Source organism: Pezoporus flaviventris, unplaced genomic scaffold (assembly GCF_033815535.1).
Source record: "Pezoporus flaviventris isolate CSIRO_AGI_PZ_B2104156 unplaced genomic scaffold, CSIRO_AGI_Pfla_v1 ptg000025l, whole genome shotgun sequence".
Classification (NCBI taxonomy): Eukaryota; Metazoa; Chordata; class Aves; order Psittaciformes; family Psittacidae; genus Pezoporus; species Pezoporus flaviventris.
The window spans coordinates 7,692,807-7,712,892 of NW_026892573.1; the positions used below are offsets into that span (position 1 = coordinate 7,692,807).

The 20,086-nt window shown below is 37.5% G+C and overlaps 1 protein-coding gene across 2 annotated transcripts in view; it reads right to left on the bottom strand.

Moving 5' to 3' along the window:
* Positions 1 to 2,178: 2,178 nt before the first annotated feature.
* Positions 2,179 to 20,086, bottom strand: part of KPNA3 (karyopherin subunit alpha 3) — a 53,444-nt gene continuing 35,536 nt past the window's right edge. The window contains exons 7-17 of one of the 2 annotated variants that reach the window (XM_061457386.1): positions 19,375 to 19,460; positions 16,447 to 16,533; positions 15,892 to 16,061; positions 14,755 to 14,799; positions 12,047 to 12,178; positions 10,632 to 10,760; positions 8,873 to 8,977; positions 8,666 to 8,737; positions 8,405 to 8,567; positions 7,414 to 7,508; positions 2,179 to 4,904 (exon numbers count right to left, since the gene is read on the bottom strand). In XM_061457386.1, coding sequence (XP_061313370.1) covers positions 4,806 to 4,904; positions 7,414 to 7,508; positions 8,405 to 8,567; positions 8,666 to 8,737; positions 8,873 to 8,977; positions 10,632 to 10,760; positions 12,047 to 12,178; positions 14,755 to 14,799; positions 15,892 to 16,061; positions 16,447 to 16,533; positions 19,375 to 19,460 — 1,183 coding nt within the window. In that variant the 3' untranslated portion in view covers positions 2,179 to 4,805. The remainder of the gene's footprint in view (positions 4,905 to 7,413; positions 7,509 to 8,404; positions 8,568 to 8,665; positions 8,738 to 8,872; positions 8,978 to 10,631; positions 10,761 to 12,046; positions 12,179 to 14,754; positions 14,800 to 15,891; positions 16,062 to 16,446; positions 16,534 to 19,374; positions 19,461 to 20,086) is intronic. The other variant, XM_061457387.1, reaches the window with a different exon arrangement.

The following is a 20,086-nucleotide window of genomic DNA, read 5'->3' on the forward strand; positions in this document are numbered from 1 at the left end:
CAATGTAGGCAGTATATTATTTAACCCTAATCCTAGGGCAAGAGGTACCAGCTTCCGTAAGTATTTCCCTGCACAAACCTAGAACTGAACTTGCTGAAGCCACTGGCAAATATTTCAATTTCACCCTCCCTTTTCCTGTACAGAATCTGTGTGAGGGATCATGTATCTTCATGAGGTAGGGTTAAAAAAAAACACCAAAAGGGAAAAAAAAAACCCACTGCAGGTGATCACCTTGCAAATAACCAAGATGCAGGCATGAGCTCCTCATGCTCCATTTCTGCACATTACAAAAACCCAACATCAGTTTTCCTCAGGACTCCATCTAGCAAAGAGGACAGCTAATTCATCCTCTGCATCTTCATGCATCCTTAGCCCTGATTAATGCACATAGAGCAGACTGAAGGCTAACCTCCTCCTCCTGCAGCTTCCTTGCTGTGTCCAGGGTAGAGCCTTCCTACAGGGTGTCTTAATCCTCCATGAATCTTGCCATTTCTCCTGAGCTTGCGTAGTGACATTGACCCTATTTTACTGCTGCAGGTGAAGGCAGAGAGCCGTGAAGACTTTAGCCTTCATTTTAAAACATAAGAATCATGGGGTTAGTATTTTTAGGTGTAATACACAAGGCTGTAATGTCCCCAACACGTATTTTAAAAACTGAGAAAAGTAACTCCTATGCTCCTTTATAAAATTGATGCTGCTCAAGCAAGCTGTATCATGAATGCGTTAAAAAAGGAAGCTGCTGGTGCTGCAACAACAGCTGGACACCTCTGGGTCGAGGCCAGCAGCATGGATCATTATCTGCCCGTTACTGCTTCTGCAGCACAAAGCACAATCAGGGCAGTGCAAAGCTGCTCTAGTTTGTAACCCACATCTTAACACGAGGTAGTTTTCCTGAGCAGTCTGAACTAACGCACCACCCAAAGCAGACCTGGGCAGCTCAGGCAGTCCCAGCTCAACCCTACCCATGCTGCTGTCGAGTTGATGGTGGCAATCGTCACAAATCCCTGCAGCAAAATCTCCCAAGGCTTTGCCTGCTGGAGCCCAGAGTTTTCTATTCTTTTTCCTTTTCATCATGAAAAGTGCTTTCTAACAGCTTGGCATAATTTGTTGTCCTATATACGCTTGAAGCATAATTATGACACAAAAGGGAGTACTTTTTACACCGTAAAGTAGACGTTTGAACACAAGGCAACTAGGCTGCTTTGGTAGAAATAACTGGTTTGAAACACCCTCAGAATCTAGAGGGAGTAATGGTTCAGATTAGAGTGACAAAATGGGCCTGAACTATCATTCAGTCCACTGATATTTTTAAAGGTTTTTAAACAATACGCCTATCAGTGGACATGAGATGTCTCTTAAAATTCTTTATTCCAAGGTAGTGCCTGTCAAACCGTCTAGGTGGATTAACTGGATGATTAACAGGTTGCCAAAAACCATGACCATTCATTTTGTCAACTGAAAGCTGATGGAAAATGGAAGAGATTGAACTGCTTTTGGAAATGGGAGTTGGGTTCTTCTGAAATCTTTATCCTTTATACACCCCTGGAAGACCATTTGCAAAGATTTAAATACAGCCCTGGAAGCTCATCTCCACCATCAACGTACCCATGGAGAGAGGGTGATTCACACGACTGACACACAGCAAGGATGGCAAAGCCATAGCTGCAGAATCACAGGCACCCACCTTCAAGCAGTTCAAGAGGTTTTCTTCCAGTGCAGCTCTCATATAATTAAAGCAGTACTAATTAGGGGGCTGCTGGACAGTGCAAGGCTGAAACCTCTGATCTGTCTCTGAGCATCCCCCTTTATGGGGTCACTCATGCCTGAGGTGAGGGATGTTGTCCATCCCTTCCAGCTATGGAGTACCATGGAAGACCAGTCTCCTGCCTAAGGCTGTTCTTGATGCACACCTCCCAATGCACGCTGAGCAGGAGTTGGGCTTGCTTGTACACCATCCTGAGCTTAAAATCAGTGTTGAATCAGCACTGGGAGCCTGGAAAGGACATTTCTGGAGGTAGAAAAGGACTGTGAAAGCTTTAAAGTGAAGTTGCTATTTAATAGTTACACGAATCAGCTGCAGCCCACTTACCACAGCCTTGTATATGTGATTGGGAAACGTCTCCTTAAAAAGTATGAAACTCCATACTGGAACAGTATCCAAAGTTTCAGAGATGACTACATTAGTGTACTTTATTCATTCTTGTATAACATACTTCAAACTTTGATGCGGAGTTCTGCTAACTAATATCTAGTCAAAGACAAAAACTCCTAAGTCAATCTGTGAAGACTACGCAGTTTCAGAATCTTCAAAATAAGTTCTTGAATTTTTTATAGTATTTGATAGCAGCTTTTTATTGGTTACAAAACCTAAGCCCATATACAAAATTAGGAACACATTTAGATGCCTCTTTGAAAGAACGTTTTAGTCTATTTTAACTGATAGTTTAAAAAAATAATAAAAACAATGCAATTTTAAACACTGTTCTGAAAACGTAAAAGTGCAGCAATATACTTTGTTTCCTTTATTAACTATGAAATGGTGCAATCCCAATCAAAAGCTGATAAGGTCACAACAGAAAGAACTGAGCAAACGCTTTGTCCTGCCTTACCCAGTTCTCTGATGTTCACTTTTAATGTAATGCATTGAGTGCAAGAAAAGGATCAAATCTTCACAGTAGTGGAAAACTGTTGTTTCAGTATCAATTTGTATGTCATCTCCAGGATAATAAGCTAGTGCAGGCGGAACAGGGTATCCGTCAGTCTATATGGCATACAGGGAGACTAAATTGAATTAGAAGGGGGGAAATATTTGTTCATGTTAACAACTGCTGGAACTCTAATTTCACAAAAACTTTGTGACCTTACCTAACTTTGACTTTTTATTGTTTAGTTTTTTAGCGAACACCACACAGTTTCAAGATTTTTAGACTATAGTGTGTGAATAGGATGCAGTTACCATATGAAGCTTCAACTCAACTTTTGGGAAAAGAAAAAAGGCACAATGAACTTCAACTCAATTTTATGTGCACAAGAGTTGAAAAATCTGAGCCACCTTAAAGAGAAATTGATTCTAAAATTTATAAAACCTATAAATAATCAGAGGCCAAACCACTATATTAAAACAGATTATCTAGCAAGTAAAAATCTTGCAGTTTAAACATACGCTTGTATCCAGTTGAGATACAAGACAACTCACTCTTTAAAGTGGCTCCACCTTGGCAGATATATATTTAATGAATGCACACCTGCTATGCGTTGTTCATCAGTGGAAAAACAGCTGATCCACAAAGCTCTGATGGCATCTGTCCTTATCTTCATCACAGTAAATACAACCCACATCCAATAACTAAATTAGTTTAGATTTTTCTATCCCTTCACATCAATGCATTGGGAAATTACACCCAGTAAACAACAGCAACAAAACCAGTTTGTGTGACAGCTTACAGAATTTCAAAGTTATCAATCTTCACCCCAGCAATACCAAAATCCCTTTGAAAATGACTGGGTCAGACAATTTTCCAAAAGCAATGACCTTACATACCTTATGTAAAGTTATTTAATGTGCGCTGCACATCAGGTTGATGCTGAATAGCGGCAGCTTCCATACAGCCTCACACGTCAACCAGTTTGTATCTTTTTCTAATCATGTGAATAAGATTTGAGACTAACTTCTGAATTACTCTTCCAATACTCCAAGAATGAAGCTTTTATGACGCTTCTAAGTAGTTGCTGGTTTGTTGCCAACCACATCATCATAAGCACTGATTACTAAGTAAAAAATAGTTTAAGACTAAATTACAGTAAACATGAAAGCTCCACAGTTTAAACCCAATAAAAATCAACCATATCCAATTATCAATTTAAAACAAAATATACTGACTACTGAAAGTTGAAAGCAAGATTCTTTTTAACTAATACATTTTTGGACAGTATTTTTTTCTTTTTCTACAGTCTGGGACTCTTGCTTTCAGCTTAAACAGAAGTTCAAGTCCATAACAGGTTGTAACTCAGGTAAAATACCATGCACAGCATTTGATTACTTCAAAACAGCAGGAACACACAGGCTGAAGTGAGTGGTCAAATAGGGCTCGCTGTTCTCAAAAATTAGGTATAATGGCAAAAGCTTTACCAGTCCAAATCTACAGTTCATTCTCCAACCCTGGTTTCTGAGGCAGTTAATGAACACACATCAATTACTGATAGCTGAAGTAGTTTTTTTGTTTTAAACTTAAGTGTTTAATCAATTGCCAAGTGTTTGTTTTTGTTTAAGTTACTTTTATTTCAGTTTCACCAATGAAATTCATTTGGCTTGCATTTTTGAATCTATTCTTCCACATAAAGTATATGAAAATATGTTTGTGGAGGACAATGATGGAGGCTCAGAGAAACTGGGCCCCTGTAAAGTCTTCCAAAATGTATGCATCATACCAAAGTGTCTTGATCCACAGCGCACCGTTTTCCAAAGAAGCTACTTTTCCGTGGAAAGCCAATGTGCCACCACTATGGAATATTCTTAACAAAACTGCAGATTGCGGTTTTCAGCATGTGGCACCAGGAGAAAGGCAAAAAAAGGTGGTTGGGACTGTTAAAAAGAATTCTGGAACAGTTTAAGAGATCATGCATATGCATTTACAGTCCATGTGATAGTGATGTTTGGCAACTGCAAAGTGACCGATACATGGCTTGCTTTAGAAGCATCAAAACGAAGAGGCATGTGTGTCTTGGAGCCTTTTGTTTCTTCACTTGGTAGCCATCTGGTGGTGCTTCATTCTGGTGTGGGACAGAGAAGCTGCACTTTTTTCGACTTAAAAATTAAATTCTTTTGTTTGAAGGTTGGCTGTTGGGTCAAAGTTGTAAGTACCTCCTTGAGTGGCTTCAGGAATGAGACTCGGATCTTCGTCGATCTATAAAATACAACAACAAAAACACATGAGAGGCCAATTCCCTGCACAGTTCAGTACGTGTAGAAGAGATTCACAAATGCCAAACTTTTTTTTTCTTTTTTTAATATTATTGCAATAAAATTAGATCAGTTTTTCAAATCCCATTTCTCAGGTATGTTGAAAAAGAACAACACATCAAATCTGTTCTAATATTATTAGGGAAACAAAAAATTGTAATGGTTAGAGACTAGGTTGCTGCTTGGTCAAAACAGTTACTATTTTAGCTGTGAGAGTCAATTTTCAATGCCAATTTTTAGTACTTCTGGAGTTGGCTGATCACTGGTTGTGAATTCCAAAATCGGTTTTGTACCTTCTCCCGTTATTTTTTTTTCAACATGAAGATAATCTCTATCAGCACCTGACAGAAATACTTGCATAAAGCTTAAAAGAGTACTCAGTATCTCCTGTAAGAATCTGATGGATTCTTACACATTTCAGAGAAGTTTTATATAGCCAATCTGATTTTTTTAGAATCCAAAAGTACATCATTACTCTATGCATACAGAATGAAAGGCATCAGTATCCAACTTCACCCAACTTCCTCAGAGCTGTTAGAATGCAGGTATTTACCACCTCTAGAACAGCAAATAACATGATCAGTATTATCAATATGCAGGACTTAAAACGCTACCCATCCTCCTCCAATCACCAGCTGCATCTACCCTCCAAACATGCCACCTCTACAAACCAGGCTGCAGGAACCACTTGTGTATCATTCTGAAGAAGGTTAAGAGCCTTTTTGTGGGGGGGGCCACACTTTCTGAGATCTGACCTTGTAGCAGTCCAGAGTCAGAAACGACTCATCTAAAATCTTTGTTTCTCTTTATTTTGGGAGACAATACCTAAATTGGAGGGTGAAATTAAGGCCTTTGGTGACAGCAACAATCTGCATGAGCAAGGGTGGGGCATGTCATGCCCAAAGGAAGATCAAATCTGGTTTCAGAATGCTTTGCAAAATGTTTGCCAGTTGATAAACCAGCACTTCTGCCTTCTGCAGGAGTACTACAAAATAACCTAAATTCACAGGCCTTTAACACAATAAACTGAAGTCAGGAAGCCATTATTGCTGGTCCTTTAAGAAGCTGTGCACTTTACAGGGCTCAGCAAAGGAGCAGATGAGATTAAAAGTGAAGGGATATCGAGTAGCCAGCAAAATCTCATGAGAATACAGAAGATCCCGAAGTGACAGAAGGCAGGAATTCTCATGGGCAGTCAATCTTGACACTGTCAAGCAGGATAACATAACCAGGCTCTTACCACCAATTTGGATTTTCTTTTTTTTTTCCCTTGTCTTTTCACTAATCCTCAAATGAGATGGGTTATTTTCCTACTTGTAATTACCACCTGAAAATTTGTCTGGTTTTATGTTTGAACTCCTATCTTCCAGTCATGGAATTTCTACCATTTTAAGTTTTAAAAGCCAACACGGTAGAAGTATAAGCAATAATCTGAAGTAAAGTCCTGCTCCTGAGTAAAGGAGCTAAATTCAGCAGATCAAGCACAAACTAAATTGCATTTAAGTAAGAAGGAAATGCACAAAAGGGAGCACTAACTCCCTTTAGTGTTTAAAAGAGATATTTTTTGACCCTCCCCACTAGACTCTTTGGTTTTAGCTACAGAAGTCTTGGAGTTATTCTGGAGACTATTAGACACTGCTCACAGAATCATTACAAGCATAGGGAGCTTTTCGCATATCTCAGCTTCTGGTGACTAACTTTGCAATCCCATGGTGGGCCCAAGAATTGAAAATTAACAAGTCCTAAAGTTAGAGCTGGTATCTGGAGAGTTCAATTTAAGAGGAACTGAAGGCATAGCTCTGCTAGGCTGCAGAACAACAGACACCCTGGAAGGCCTTTATAATTATTATCTGTCTTCAAATTGCTTGTTGAAATGCTTCTGAGGCACTCACAGACAGCCAGTGGCAGAGAGAGCTAGAACCCAAAGCCTCAAAATACCTAACCAGGGTGCAACAAAATATCAGATGGTCTAGATCAATCAGTTGCAGAAAGTGTTAACAGTTTTGTTAACAGTTTTGATGACTCTTTTCAATGCAGAAACCAGACTGAACAATTACAGACATGAAATACACTAATCTACCTGAAACTAAGGATCTGCCCCTCCCTCCAGACTGATGTATGAGAAAGTAAAAAAGAGAGCCAAAGAACTGTTTAGATTCTAATCTCAAGAAATTACATGTAAATTTATATGTCAGTGTGACAAAATTAGGACAGTGTCAATCGATTTATTAGGCAAAACCAGAGCAGTCATCTTGATGTTGTTAAAGAAAATTCTTGGTATCGAGAAACTTCAAAGACTTGCAATTAAGGGAAGCTGTACTGAAAAAGGAGCAGGAAAACTGACTTCCCAGACGTTCCCTATGTTCACAGCAATCGGAACTGAGGAACAATGACAATGTACTTACTAAGCTAACAGCACAGCGCATAAACTCGTCAGTCTTTAGCATACTTACATCATCACCAGAGAAATACTGATCTATGATTTCAAATGCTAGTTTATAAATGTCTTCATTCTCATGCTGTTGCAAGGCTTCGATTTTCTCTAACCCTGAATAAAAAGAAAATGGAAAAGAGTTTTATAAGTTTAAACTGGAGTTACTGACTACTTTGAAAAAAAATAAGAAAAATAATAAAACATTACTACTGAAACATACTAGAAAATATGTAGGTCAGTTTGCAAATACTATCTACAAAGTAGCTATCTTTACCTCTTAAGAGAAAAGAGAAGTAGTTTGGGAACTTTTGTATACCATGGAATATCCCATTTTATGAAGAAGGGATAATGGAATCTTCTCTCTTGTCAGGTAAAACTCTCCGTATTTAAGACTCATGCATACTACATAGCTTTTGTTTCAGTCATTGTGCTTTCTGTATACCATCAAAAGAAAATGGCTACTTTTGTGTGTTGCATAAGAGTTTAAAGCAGCAAGGTAACAAAACCCCAAACTAAGAGCAAATTAAAACACTAGTCCCATTCTCAAACAGGATATGGAACAATACAAGGGAAAAACTTCCAGTGCAGAAAGTTCTTCAATATCCCTTTACTGTTATCTTACTGTAATACATTAATTATCATGTGCTAAAACCTGGATTGCAGTATCTAGATGACTCCTCATCCTGATTTGGTTTGTAATAAAATGATCCTAACAACAGCTTCCAAGGCAGTGAACTAGAGAGAGAATTGTGTTTTACCACAGGACAAAAGTATACGCAATAATCAAATTAAAAGAAGTACAATTCTCATTTAAACCTAAAGAATACTCAAGCTACAGAAAGCTCCTTCAACAATTCTTCCAACATGATCGTCTCTAAACCAAACCAGCCTCACTTACTTGTTCAAATAGCCATGGTAAAAAAATGCTGCAGTAAACGTGACCAGCAGCAAAGGGAAGACAGAATAACATCCACCAAATTAAATTTTTTGAAAGCCTAATAAGTACTAACCTCCACACTCTTCTATAATTTCAGCTATTGTGCTGGCCTCATCACCAGCCATTATCAGGATGTTTTTCAGACCATCCAGCACCACCTGTACCACTTGAGAATCCTTTACTGAGAGTAGATTGCAGAATGGTGGGATTACATTTTGCTGTACAAGGTATTCAACCTAAATAATAAACAAAAAAGTACTTTCAACATTGTGTTTCTTACAAATGGCTGCATGTGCAATGTTTTAGTGACAATTCGGAATCCTACTACACATACCTGATCTTTTCTCCCACTTATTGTCAAATTGCTAATTGCCCAAGCAGCCTCCTTTTGTGTTCCAAAGTCCCCCTGAAAAATAAAATTAATAGCTCATTAAAATCAGCATGGAAACATCTGTCAAGTTTATTATTAAAAACCACAGACTCCTCGTGTCAGATTTATAAAAAGAGGATGACAACTTGCATAGCTGATAGTTTGACTGACCTTAGCCAGCTGGTGTATGATCATAGGGATTAGCCCAGCATCTATTACAGCCTGAACTTGTTGCTGGTTTCCTGCTGTGATATTGGAAAGGAACCAAACTGCTTCCTACAATTGGGCAAAACAAAAAACAAAACACTTTTAGAAACTAGTCAACAGATTAAAAAAAAAAAACCAACATACCAAAAAGCCCAAACCCGACCAAACTATACAAAACAACCTTAAAACCTAAAACCATACCATGACCAATCACTGAACTGAACCTACAGGTTTCCTCCTCAAATAGCATTTCTAGCACACAAACTTTTATTGCACTGTGAAAACCAAACATGCAGAGGATTAATCTAAAATAGACATGATTAATTTATGGGGCCAGATTATTACTTACAAGGAGTGCCTTCATACATCAAAAGCAATACTGACTTCAGCCTTACATCCACTTTGCACTGCTGGAGTCACAGCCATGTTTTAAACTTTCGGTCAGTTTTGCAAAGGAAGCAGGAAAACTGGTAAAACCTCACATAAAAAGGTCAGTAGTAACAGCTCAGTAGTAACTTTCTGTGCTGATACAAAGACCACCAAATCCAACTACCATTTTCTTCCTGAAACACAAAGGGGAGCTCACAAAGCTCATTCAAGTATCAGAGAGGACGCTCAGTCCTGAGACTTCACCCAGCAGTTATCTCCTTCAGGTGGTTCATCAATAATGCTAGTATCTATCTAACAGCAGCTCCAAACTCCTGGCTACAAAGGGGGATACCTGTCAAAACAATCCAGAACATCTTAAAAAGGCTCCAATCTTAAATAAAAAACAACCAGACATGGCAAATAGCCAATTATGAAAAAAACATAATGGGTTCCAATTTTTAGGGATGTGCATCCTGCTTTTATTTGTATTTGCACCTCACAACAAACTTAAAATTTCTAGACTCCCCTTATACAAAAGTAATTCTTTGGCACTCAAAAGAGTTCTTCATCCTTCTTTTGTGAGAGCTACAAGGGCAGGCAGAAACAAATCACAGCAGTTTGAACTTTCAAAGATAAATTCTTTAGGTCTCCTGACACTTGACAGGGCCTGAAGAAACGAATTCCTTACAAACAGATTTACCCTCAATGGTACCCTAAGCGGAGGAATCAACATGAGCTAAACAAAACCAGCCTCCTCCTCAGCCAGCCCCATCTGTGCAGTGGAAGATGGCACAATGAAAAATAAACAAATGCAAGTAACACAAACTACAGCTCTGGAAAAGAGGGCACTCATCATTTTCTTTCCTCAAATTCCCCCTATTCCATCCAGTCCCTGCACAGCAGTGAAGTTACCTCCGCCAAAAGGAAGGAAAGGAAATGCAGGGAGAGCTTCAGAAAAGCACACCCTACTTCCTTGAATGTGAACATGGACAAGAGAACAAACTCCACTATGAAATGGTAGTGGAAAACCTGGATCGGTCTTATTAAACTGGATTCAACCAAAAGTAACACATTTAGTTATGAAAAACTATGATGCAACTATAATACAAAAAAAGTATCACACTTCAAAGCAAAAAAACATCAGTCCTCTCAGAAAGCATTAGGCATCAACACTAATGCATGGATGCTCACTATGGCTGTTTGGCTTTAGTCCTAATGAAGCACCTGGCTCAAAGGCTGTGCCTTTACACAAAATAGTTCACTGCTGGAAATAACAGCTGTAAGAAATCCTTCTGTAATTCTACAGTTTTATTTCTTAAACAGAAAGATCAAGGTAGGAAGAAACAAATCATACCTTGTTTATCTTCTCTTTTGGATGCGTCAGGAGATTTGGGAAATAAGACAAAACATCACAATTGAGAACAACTTGTGTCTGTTCATCAGTACCAGTTACTATGTTGCCTACTGCTCTCAGTGCTGCTGTCTGAATATCCAAAGTGGGAAGGAAAAAAAATTGCATGTTAAAGACATTGCTGTTAACTTATGCCAAAACAAAGATCATTTGAAGACGTCTCTATAAAAACACTTTGCAAGATACAATTTAGCACTTCGTCCTCTGAGCTACATCCCCAAAATGAGTACTGTTTCATCAAAACAGAAGTACACAGTATAGCACTTTACTGAATAGATGCACTGCAGCTCAACTCAACAAGTGTAAACATTATAAATTAAAAGGATATTAAACCATTAGGAAAGTTAATTCATCATGTATTTGATCTGATTTACAATTACATGAACTGCTTCTATGCTTTGACTATGTCTGCTAAGGTTGCTTACTTCTCCACTCAGCTCTCCACTACAAATGAAAAACCCCACAACTACTTTTCTTCTTATTGACTCTCAGCTGTCTTTCAGAAATGGACTGTATATAGAATCACAGAATAGTTAGGGTTGGAAAGGACCTTAAGATCACCTAGTTCCAACACCTCACACTAGGTCACGCTGCCCAAAGCTCTGTCCAACCTTGCCTTGAACACTGCCAGGGAAATGCTTTACACGTGACAGAATAGTGGAGAGACTCCTTTTCATTGAGTGAACTCTGGTCTGACATATTTCAAGACAGCTAAGTCTCATCCAGAGTGCAAACTAAACAAATGTGACAAATGCACAGATACATACCCCCCCCCCAATTGCAACTGTTCATTTATAAAAAGCAAGCACACATTTTTTGTTTCCCTTTGTCTTTGAAATCAATCAAATGAGCTCAGTTAAGCTACCTTTTACAGCTAATTAGAAATTTACCTTACTAAAAGGACTCAGCACCTGCCAACATTCCACAGGTCCCAAAATACTGATTTCTATGAGCTCTTCAGACAAGAGTATGCACAACCATGTGTGCAGCAACAGAAAAGAGCACATGTGACTTAATTCTGGAAAATGCAAAATCTGTTGTTGCTAAATATCTCAGGACTAAAAAAGCAAGGCACCCTTGATAGTCACACACTGCAAGTTAATGTTTAACTTGTCACTTCACTAAAATGAGACTATGTTATTAAAATACTCACTATATTAGAACTGTTTTGCTCAAGTTGTCTTTCATTTTAATAATGTTTTTTCCCTAGTGTAGGTAACTCTTTTTGTTCAGTTTTACCTGTAACAGATATAGCTATAAATGTTCATCTCAGTACTTCACTAACAGATACTTTAAGGCACGCTTTCTTAGAAAATACCTTACAGAAGACTACTGAATAGCAACTGAACCAGACTTACTTGAACTTTAACCTCCTGATGACTCAGAAGAGGAACTAGAAAAGGTACAACTCCTGAATCAATCACCATTTGTATCTGTTCATTTCCACCATCTGTTAAGTAGGACAAAGCCCAAACAGTGTCCACAAGAATCTACAGATTGGAAAGACCATGGTTTGTTTACACATTGAACAGTAAAATCCACATAATGAAGGCTTAATTCAGTGACAAACATTCTACATGGGGGGGGGGGGGGGGGGGAGGGGGAAGAGCATGCAATTTATTTACAGCAAAACCTCAAACATGATTACGATGAGACCTAACTTGTAAAATGTTAGATTATGTACCATTATGAAAACAGGGGCCATTTGTTCCATAATTTATATATGTCCTCCCAATTTTTTTTAATTCAGTACCACATTTTGGTGCATAAAGTGACAGCATACATCATCTCACAAAGGTAAACTGTTGGGCTTGATTTGCATTCCAAAGATAGACAGCCAGCTCAGGTAAGCAGTCATGCTAGTAACTTTCTGAAGAAAATACTAACCCAGCCTCTTAGCATTACTATAATTTGTTACTGTGTGCTTTTGATTACAGAATACCTAAATACTCTTAGTCCTTAATCCATCTATCTACACGTTAGTATTTCTGATCCATAGTGCAGCTCTGCAGGGAAACTGCAAACTGTTCTGGATGCATGCCTTTTCCTGCCTTCGTACTAACATTAAAATCCACAGCAAAGGAAAAGAGCTCTTATCTCAGCTAAAAGACTAGCAGCTACTGTAAGGTGACAACTGTTCAAGCAAAGCAAAAACCCACAGAGAAATGACTATCATGCAGGGCAATCTTGGTATATAAAAAAAAAAAAAAAAGACTAAGTCACTGATGACTTGATAAGGATGATTTGAGAGCCCTCAAAAAGAAGAAAGGTACAAAAGGTGCAGTAACTGAAAGGTAGTCTCAGATGCAGAAACAAAGCCAGCAGAAAGAGAGATATCAAATCACTTAGAGATGATGTTAGGAACTGCAGGAAGAGAAATCTGAACCCCACTGAGGACATCACCTGTTGAGGTACCTAGATCTACTCTACTTTTAAAACAAGACACCCATTTAAAATTCCCAGCTATTAAGACAGCTAAATACCATAGTGCTGAAATGCAGGAAGGACTTTCAAGTCCTGACCCACAGGCTGCTTCCACCCAGCTCGTTGGACCAGACTGTACAGACCTAATGCTTTCTTAACACAGCCTGCTGCTGCCCTCACCTGCTAATGCCACAGGAACAGCAGAATGTGCTGCAGTGGAGCCAGTATCACAGCAGAAGCAGTGAGAGATGGTGCCTCACCAATTTGCTGCCCCACAGCCCTGCTGGTGACAAGAGCAGCAGCCGCAAGAAGCACTCACAGGACTGTTGGCTGACCTACCTGCATCACTGACTCATCTCCAAAGATAGGTTTGCTGCTCCAGTACAGAGAGGCTGGGACCAGACTGGTACCTCCAAACTAGCACCTGACTCTCAGGATCAGAAAGATGGGCACCCTAATTGAGATTAGTCAAAACCTGGCATCACATGGTCTCTTATCTACTTCAAAAAGTTCTCATACAATCATTGCTTGCAAAAGCTTTCAAATTTGGCCGGGAAAAAAAGCATATAGGTTAGATGTATGTTTGGTTTTGCTATGAATTTCCATTCAAGTTTGTCCAAATTATGAATTGGAAAGTCACCATTTGCTATCTCCCACTCACATTACACTGGGAAAACCCTGGCAAAATTCCAGATTAAACTGTTTGCAAATATTTTGTGGAGCCAAGCCCACTTCAGCATTAAAAGAGCAGCAGAAACACCACTACCACAGCATGGAAGTAACGAAAGACCTTTCCACCAATCTTATGCTTTATCCCCAGACCTGCCACAAGGATTCAATCCTGCTTCTCTAAGTTGAAGGATCATTATCAGGAGCAAGAGTCAAAGACATTACAAAGTCCTGACAGGAGGAGGATGACGAGAAGAGCAGCTCAGTATCCCTTATTTACACAGATCTTTGCTCCTGAACTCCCAATATAAGACTTTCGGAGGTAAGTCCACCCCTCTAGGACTTTACTCAGAAAATGTATGTAAACTCATGGATCAGAAATGTAGGAAGTAGTGAAGGTTTAGTATTAAAACCCTGAAAAGTTGTCAAAGGTGCCAAAACCAACAGTTTATTGCTGTTTATTGAAGTATATTTTCCTATGCGATTTCCTTAGCCAAACAGGTTGCAAAGTCAGGCACCCAACAGGTTACAAAAGTCAGATTTATCTGTATGATCACAATGTTTGATTGGACTGTTAAATGGAATAATATATATTCTTTTCTACACATGCATTACATACTGTCTACGTAAAATTATAAAATGGGTCAGAACTGAAGTGAAGCTGATGGTAAAGCTGGCACTTTAAATTTTTTGTGCTCAATTCCACAAAACAGGGGCTCTTAAAATGTAGTTGCTAGTGTAAAGGATAAAAAAAAACACTTTTAGAAAAGATGTTTCAGAAATTATATTTGCATTTTCCTTTTCATGCTCTGAATGACTACAATTATATTATTCTTCATATTAAATTGTGCATTTACTACTTAATTATACATTAACACAAAAACCCAAGTTTGCCACTTAAACGCAATCTTGCAGAATTCTCTCTCTAGAGAAATGAAGAATCTAGATAGCTAAAACTTTGAAAATTACTTACATTTATATCTGTATGGTAAATGAGAACACACAATGCTGGCAAAATCTGAAAAGAAGTTCATCAGTCATTATAGTAGAATAAAACTGGCTGTACAATCATACATGCGAGTACTGCAGTCACAAAGCTTAGCTTGAGACTGCATTACCATACTGCATTCACAAACTTTCAGCAGGTCATTTCATTTCCTCAAAGTATGTATAAAAATATACATATATATAATACTTAAAATTTGTAAAAATACAATACAGTATTGTATTTCATAGACACAGAGGGAAAAGAAACAAAGAATAGAGATAAGACATCCCCTGCTATTTTAAAAGCTTTGTTACCATAGAATATAATGAAAATCATTACCCTTATATCAATAAATAAGACCCTCTTGGACTAAAGTAAAATTTTATTTTTGTATTCATGTTTGGAGAAAACATAAAACTGAGACATGGTAAGACTGCTTAGAACAGGGGTTTCTATTTGGTGAAACTTGTAAAAGTTTCCCTGCTTAATTTCTAAAAATTCATTGAATTTTAGTTGCTAACAATAGTATAGTTCACATGGCTTCATGAACTGTACCTACACATTGGAATTTATCTGAAAAAGAAGAACTTCATGTACATTACAACTCTAGTTCTAGTCGAATAGCATCACTTTACTAGCTGTGTCTGCTCTATAAACACTGCATTTGCTCTGTTCACCAGTTTAAAAGAACTTTCAGATGCTTCTCTTCTCAACTGGGGACTTGACACTGGCTGCACGTTCACAGCTAGTCAAAACACAAACTGTACACTACATTCACTAATTTATTTTCAGTAAGAATATTTCTATGAACAGAATCACATGTAGCCTTTTTATGATAAAAACATGAAATGCTGAGTAACACGCTTTCTAGTGTGTTAATTTTTTTGTTGTGTCCATTTTAATATATGGCTTATCAGTCTTTAGTCTTACTGTTTCAGATGTTACAAATACCTTTGTTACAGCCTTAGTAAAAAGCATTAAATTGGTCAGATTACTTCCTTTAACAATTGGTAAATGGCACAAAACACTTGAAAAAAACATGCATAAATTTACAGTATGACAATGTAAAACATTTGCCTCTAGTCCAGAGTATAAAAAATTATCTGTCCCATAATTCTTTACCTCCTGAACTGTCTCCATAGGCGGTGGGGGGTCCTTATTTCTGCAGAGATTTACAATGACCCATGTGACGTTCCGAAGGAAGGTGATGGGAATGGAGGGATTGATGAAGGACAGAAGAGGTTTGACAACTCCCAGTGATATGACATAATCTCTACACTGAGGACCATCACCTACAGAAATGAAAATTGTTGTAAAATAAATTACATTAAAAATGGAAAATCTTGAAATGTATGCAATGACATGTTGGGATACTGAAATTCTATGTTTCCTCACCAGTCGTCTACTACTAAAAGGTCATGTTCAATTACATATACATAGGTATAGATACGTATGTATATTTTACAAGATATAAACTTTATTCTGTTAATATTTGTGTAGCAAGTGATATTCTTTAGAAAAATACATGTACATGAGTAATTCTCGCCACATGAAAGATTATATTAAGCCACAGAATTTAGAGGAAACATAGTCTCATATGATAATGCCCATGTTCAAAAGTCAAATTATGAAAAGAAACACTCCCTGAATTCAAATCACTATAATGACAAAAGTTACCTATAATATTTCCAAGAGCCCAGACAGCTTGCTCGCAAACATTCTGGTGTGGTGAATGAAGTAGTCTCAAGAAGAGGGGTACTGCGTCTGCAGAATGCAAAGATTGGATTTGTTTTTACTGCAACATGGTATATGCGCAATACTTTCATTGATTAACAAAAACCACTTTCCTTACCATGCTTTATACATGTTTCTATTATGAAGAGCATACAAAACCTCAGTTAAACATTTCTATCAGATCTATAGAGAGGGAAAAAAAGACTTGAGAACAAGCCACTATTAAACAATGCTCTCCACATTTAAAGATTTTCACATATTTCTCAGTGATAGGCAAGAGCCTCAGGGATGTAGGTGATAGGTTTCATGTCCTGGTAATTCAGATTTCCTAGTTAACCTGATATCACAATACATACGTAAAAGAATGACAGGCCTGCTTGTGCAAATGTGCTTGACTTTTAGAAAATAGCTTCCTCCCAGGAGGTGGCTATAGTTAGTTTCCATATGCAGTGAAGATTTACATCCATCTGCCAGTCCTAAGACAAGTTTTAATTTGCTCTTATATAATGCAGGCAACATACCAGATTAAGGAAGTGTTACTGATTTTAAATATCAGCCTCTGCTAAATTAAATACATTTAATAGAGCTAAGAAACCATCCCGCTACTATTCCCATTGACTACTTCCCTTCAAACAAGCCATACTGCTTGCAAGACACCCATTCTTGCAGCAATTTTTAAACTTTATTTATGATCATACTTGTCCTATAGTCTTTCTGAGTGAAGTAAACAGATCAATTTATATACTACTGAATGGAAATAAGTTCTTCTTGTACGAAGAGCTTCACAAGTTTTAAGAAACTAACACAATTTGTGAGCAACTGTGAATCAATATCCTGTTGGAAATGTAAGTGAAAATAAGCCAAAAACTCCTCATGTATTTTCCTGAAAAACAGAGTAATGAATAAAGGTAACCTGAAATTCCTCCCTTAGCCTAGATGAGTAATTCAGCTATTGCCTGTAACTGACAAGTTAGGAGGGACAGCAGCACACTGTTGCTCAAGAACACTCTCTGTTCTTTCAACAATCATCCTGCTTCCATTAGCTCAAGTAAATATTCCAGCTTCTTTCTTAGTGATTATCAAGATTATACTTCAGTCATATGTGCATTCAACATATTTCAGAGAAGAGGGTCAAGTATGTAGCTTTTATTAGATTGCAAACCTGGTATGCTTTCAAAAGCAGGAATGAAATTATTTCATATCAGCACTCAGGCAGGAGGGCAGTCTGAGAAAGCAGGAGCTGCAGGTTATCTGATCTACTGCTCTCTTAAAATTAATTACTTCTGCTCCAAACTGTCTTCTGATGAGATCTACTCTGTGTACACAGTATTTTTCTTTTGCTGGGCCTTCCAACTGCCATCTGTCCCTCTTGATTGCAGGAGGGCACCTTCTTTTGTATTTAGGCTGCACTAGCCTCTTCTATAGCTGCAAGGGTCTATTGCTTTGTTTCATCAATCCATCCCTTACCTAATGGCAGCTGGAAAGGCTGTTTCCCTTAGTAATCTCCTAGCCAAAGCAGCAACTTTTAGACTAAACTTCTTCCATTTTCTCTTCAGAAGTAAAGCTGGCAAAATACTTTTTGCTTCTTTAAAGTCATTTTATCCATTTTCTTATTTTCAAGCACTAGCTAAACAGAATTTGGGAGAGAGCTGTCTCAGCCTGAACTTTAAGCAATTGTTCAGGTGACAGCAATGCTCTTTTTCATTCTAATTTGAGTTTTTACTATTTTTTCTAGATTTTTTTCTGCAAAGCTAAGCCTCTAAACAGCCTTTTCATTAGATTCATTCATTTAAATATAATAACATTGGAAGGAAACAATGAACAGGTAGGGAAGGATGAAAAAATTTGGGATTAGATTTTCAAAGACATTTAGATGCCAGAAAAGCAATCTAAAACCAGGTGCGCAAATCACATCAGGACTTTTTAAAATAAATTTTAGATGTTATTTTTTTTTAAAGGCTTTGGATTTTAACCAAAGTGCATTTTGATAAGCATTCTTATTGCTCCAATAGCTTAACTATACAGAATCTTAAAATTAGTGAGATATTAGCAATTAAAATATAGAAAACAGCATTTTGATTTGAAACACAAGTTCATATACCTAAAAAAAAGTACAATAATCAAGTCACCATTTTCCTATATAAAACCACCAAATATTAATGAGCCAAGACAATTAATATATTTGCTTATCTATTGTGTCACTGTTTAATGACAAAACGTTGTATTTAGCATATAGGTGACTGTTTTAAGATTAGGATGCTGATACATAAAAGCTACATACATAATCCTGAAAAATTAATCTGAGTAATTTATCTTTCATTAACTTCAGAATTTCTTTCTTATCTCTTTTCATAATGGAAGTCTCACTGGCTGGTTAAACAAGAAACAAAGACAGCGCAACAAACTCAGTGTGTACAAGAGATACTAATCATATGGTCAAGCACAGGATGGAAATTTTAACTTACATAATCTTACATAACGATACGTGTTTAACATCTTCATTAAGGTTTACGAACATATCTTTGAGGTAGAAAGCATTACTTTGCAGCATAATCCCATAGGGGATTTAACGGTACACGATTTCAGAAATCAACACAAGAATTAGAAAGGACTGTCGTTTTTTGTCATAATACAATATAACCTGTCATTCTCTATTTTCTTTATTGGAAAATGAGGTCTGGGACCCTTACTATTAACTGTAAGTGACAAACAGATTAATCTTTAAAAGCAAATGCAGAAATTTTTTGAGAAAGAGGACAGACATGCATTTATTATTTTAATGATTAACAAATGGCATTTGTTATCCAACTATCCCATTCCCCCTTTTCTCCACAACATCCACCACCCCTCAAAACAAACTGTAATACTTACTAGACTGTACAACAGCTTGAGTCTGCGCAGAAGTGCCTGATGCTATGTTAGTCAATGCCCATGCAGCTTCAAATTGTAATGAAGGACTGTAATGAAACAATTTTATAGTAATAAATTGAAACACGATCTGCAAATTATTTCATGGTTCATTTCAGATTACTAGCTGTATCCACTCTGAGACAGACACTCTACAGTTAAGCAGTGCCACTGGGCTAAAAGTTAAAGAAAAATCTAAACCTGGATATTGCAGGGAAAAAGCTGTAAGAATAAAAAGCCAACCAATTATCTCCTGTATGAAAGGTTTTTAGCACCCCTCATCATAAAATTTATTTATGCCTCTCTACTGGGTAACAGAGCTCTTCACATCCAACTGATCCAAACAACATTCATATTTAGTGAAGTGCAACTGCCTTGCTGCCATTAGTTCTCAATACATTAACCATGCCTGACCACAACTAATAAAAACTTGGCCCTTCTAACATTACAACCCAGATCAAGTGTAAGCTGGTATACTGGGATAAAGACATTTTCCTGCTCCATCACAGACAGGGGAAAGATCTAGTATCAGTATCAAATGACAGCATCATACCTGTATTAGAACTGACTTATTAAATGCAGATAAAATTAGTTGCTAGTATTATGAAAGCTGGGGGAACATCTCTTCTAAGACGTCCATTAGCTGTTGTTTACGCAAACAGCAGTTTAGTAAAAC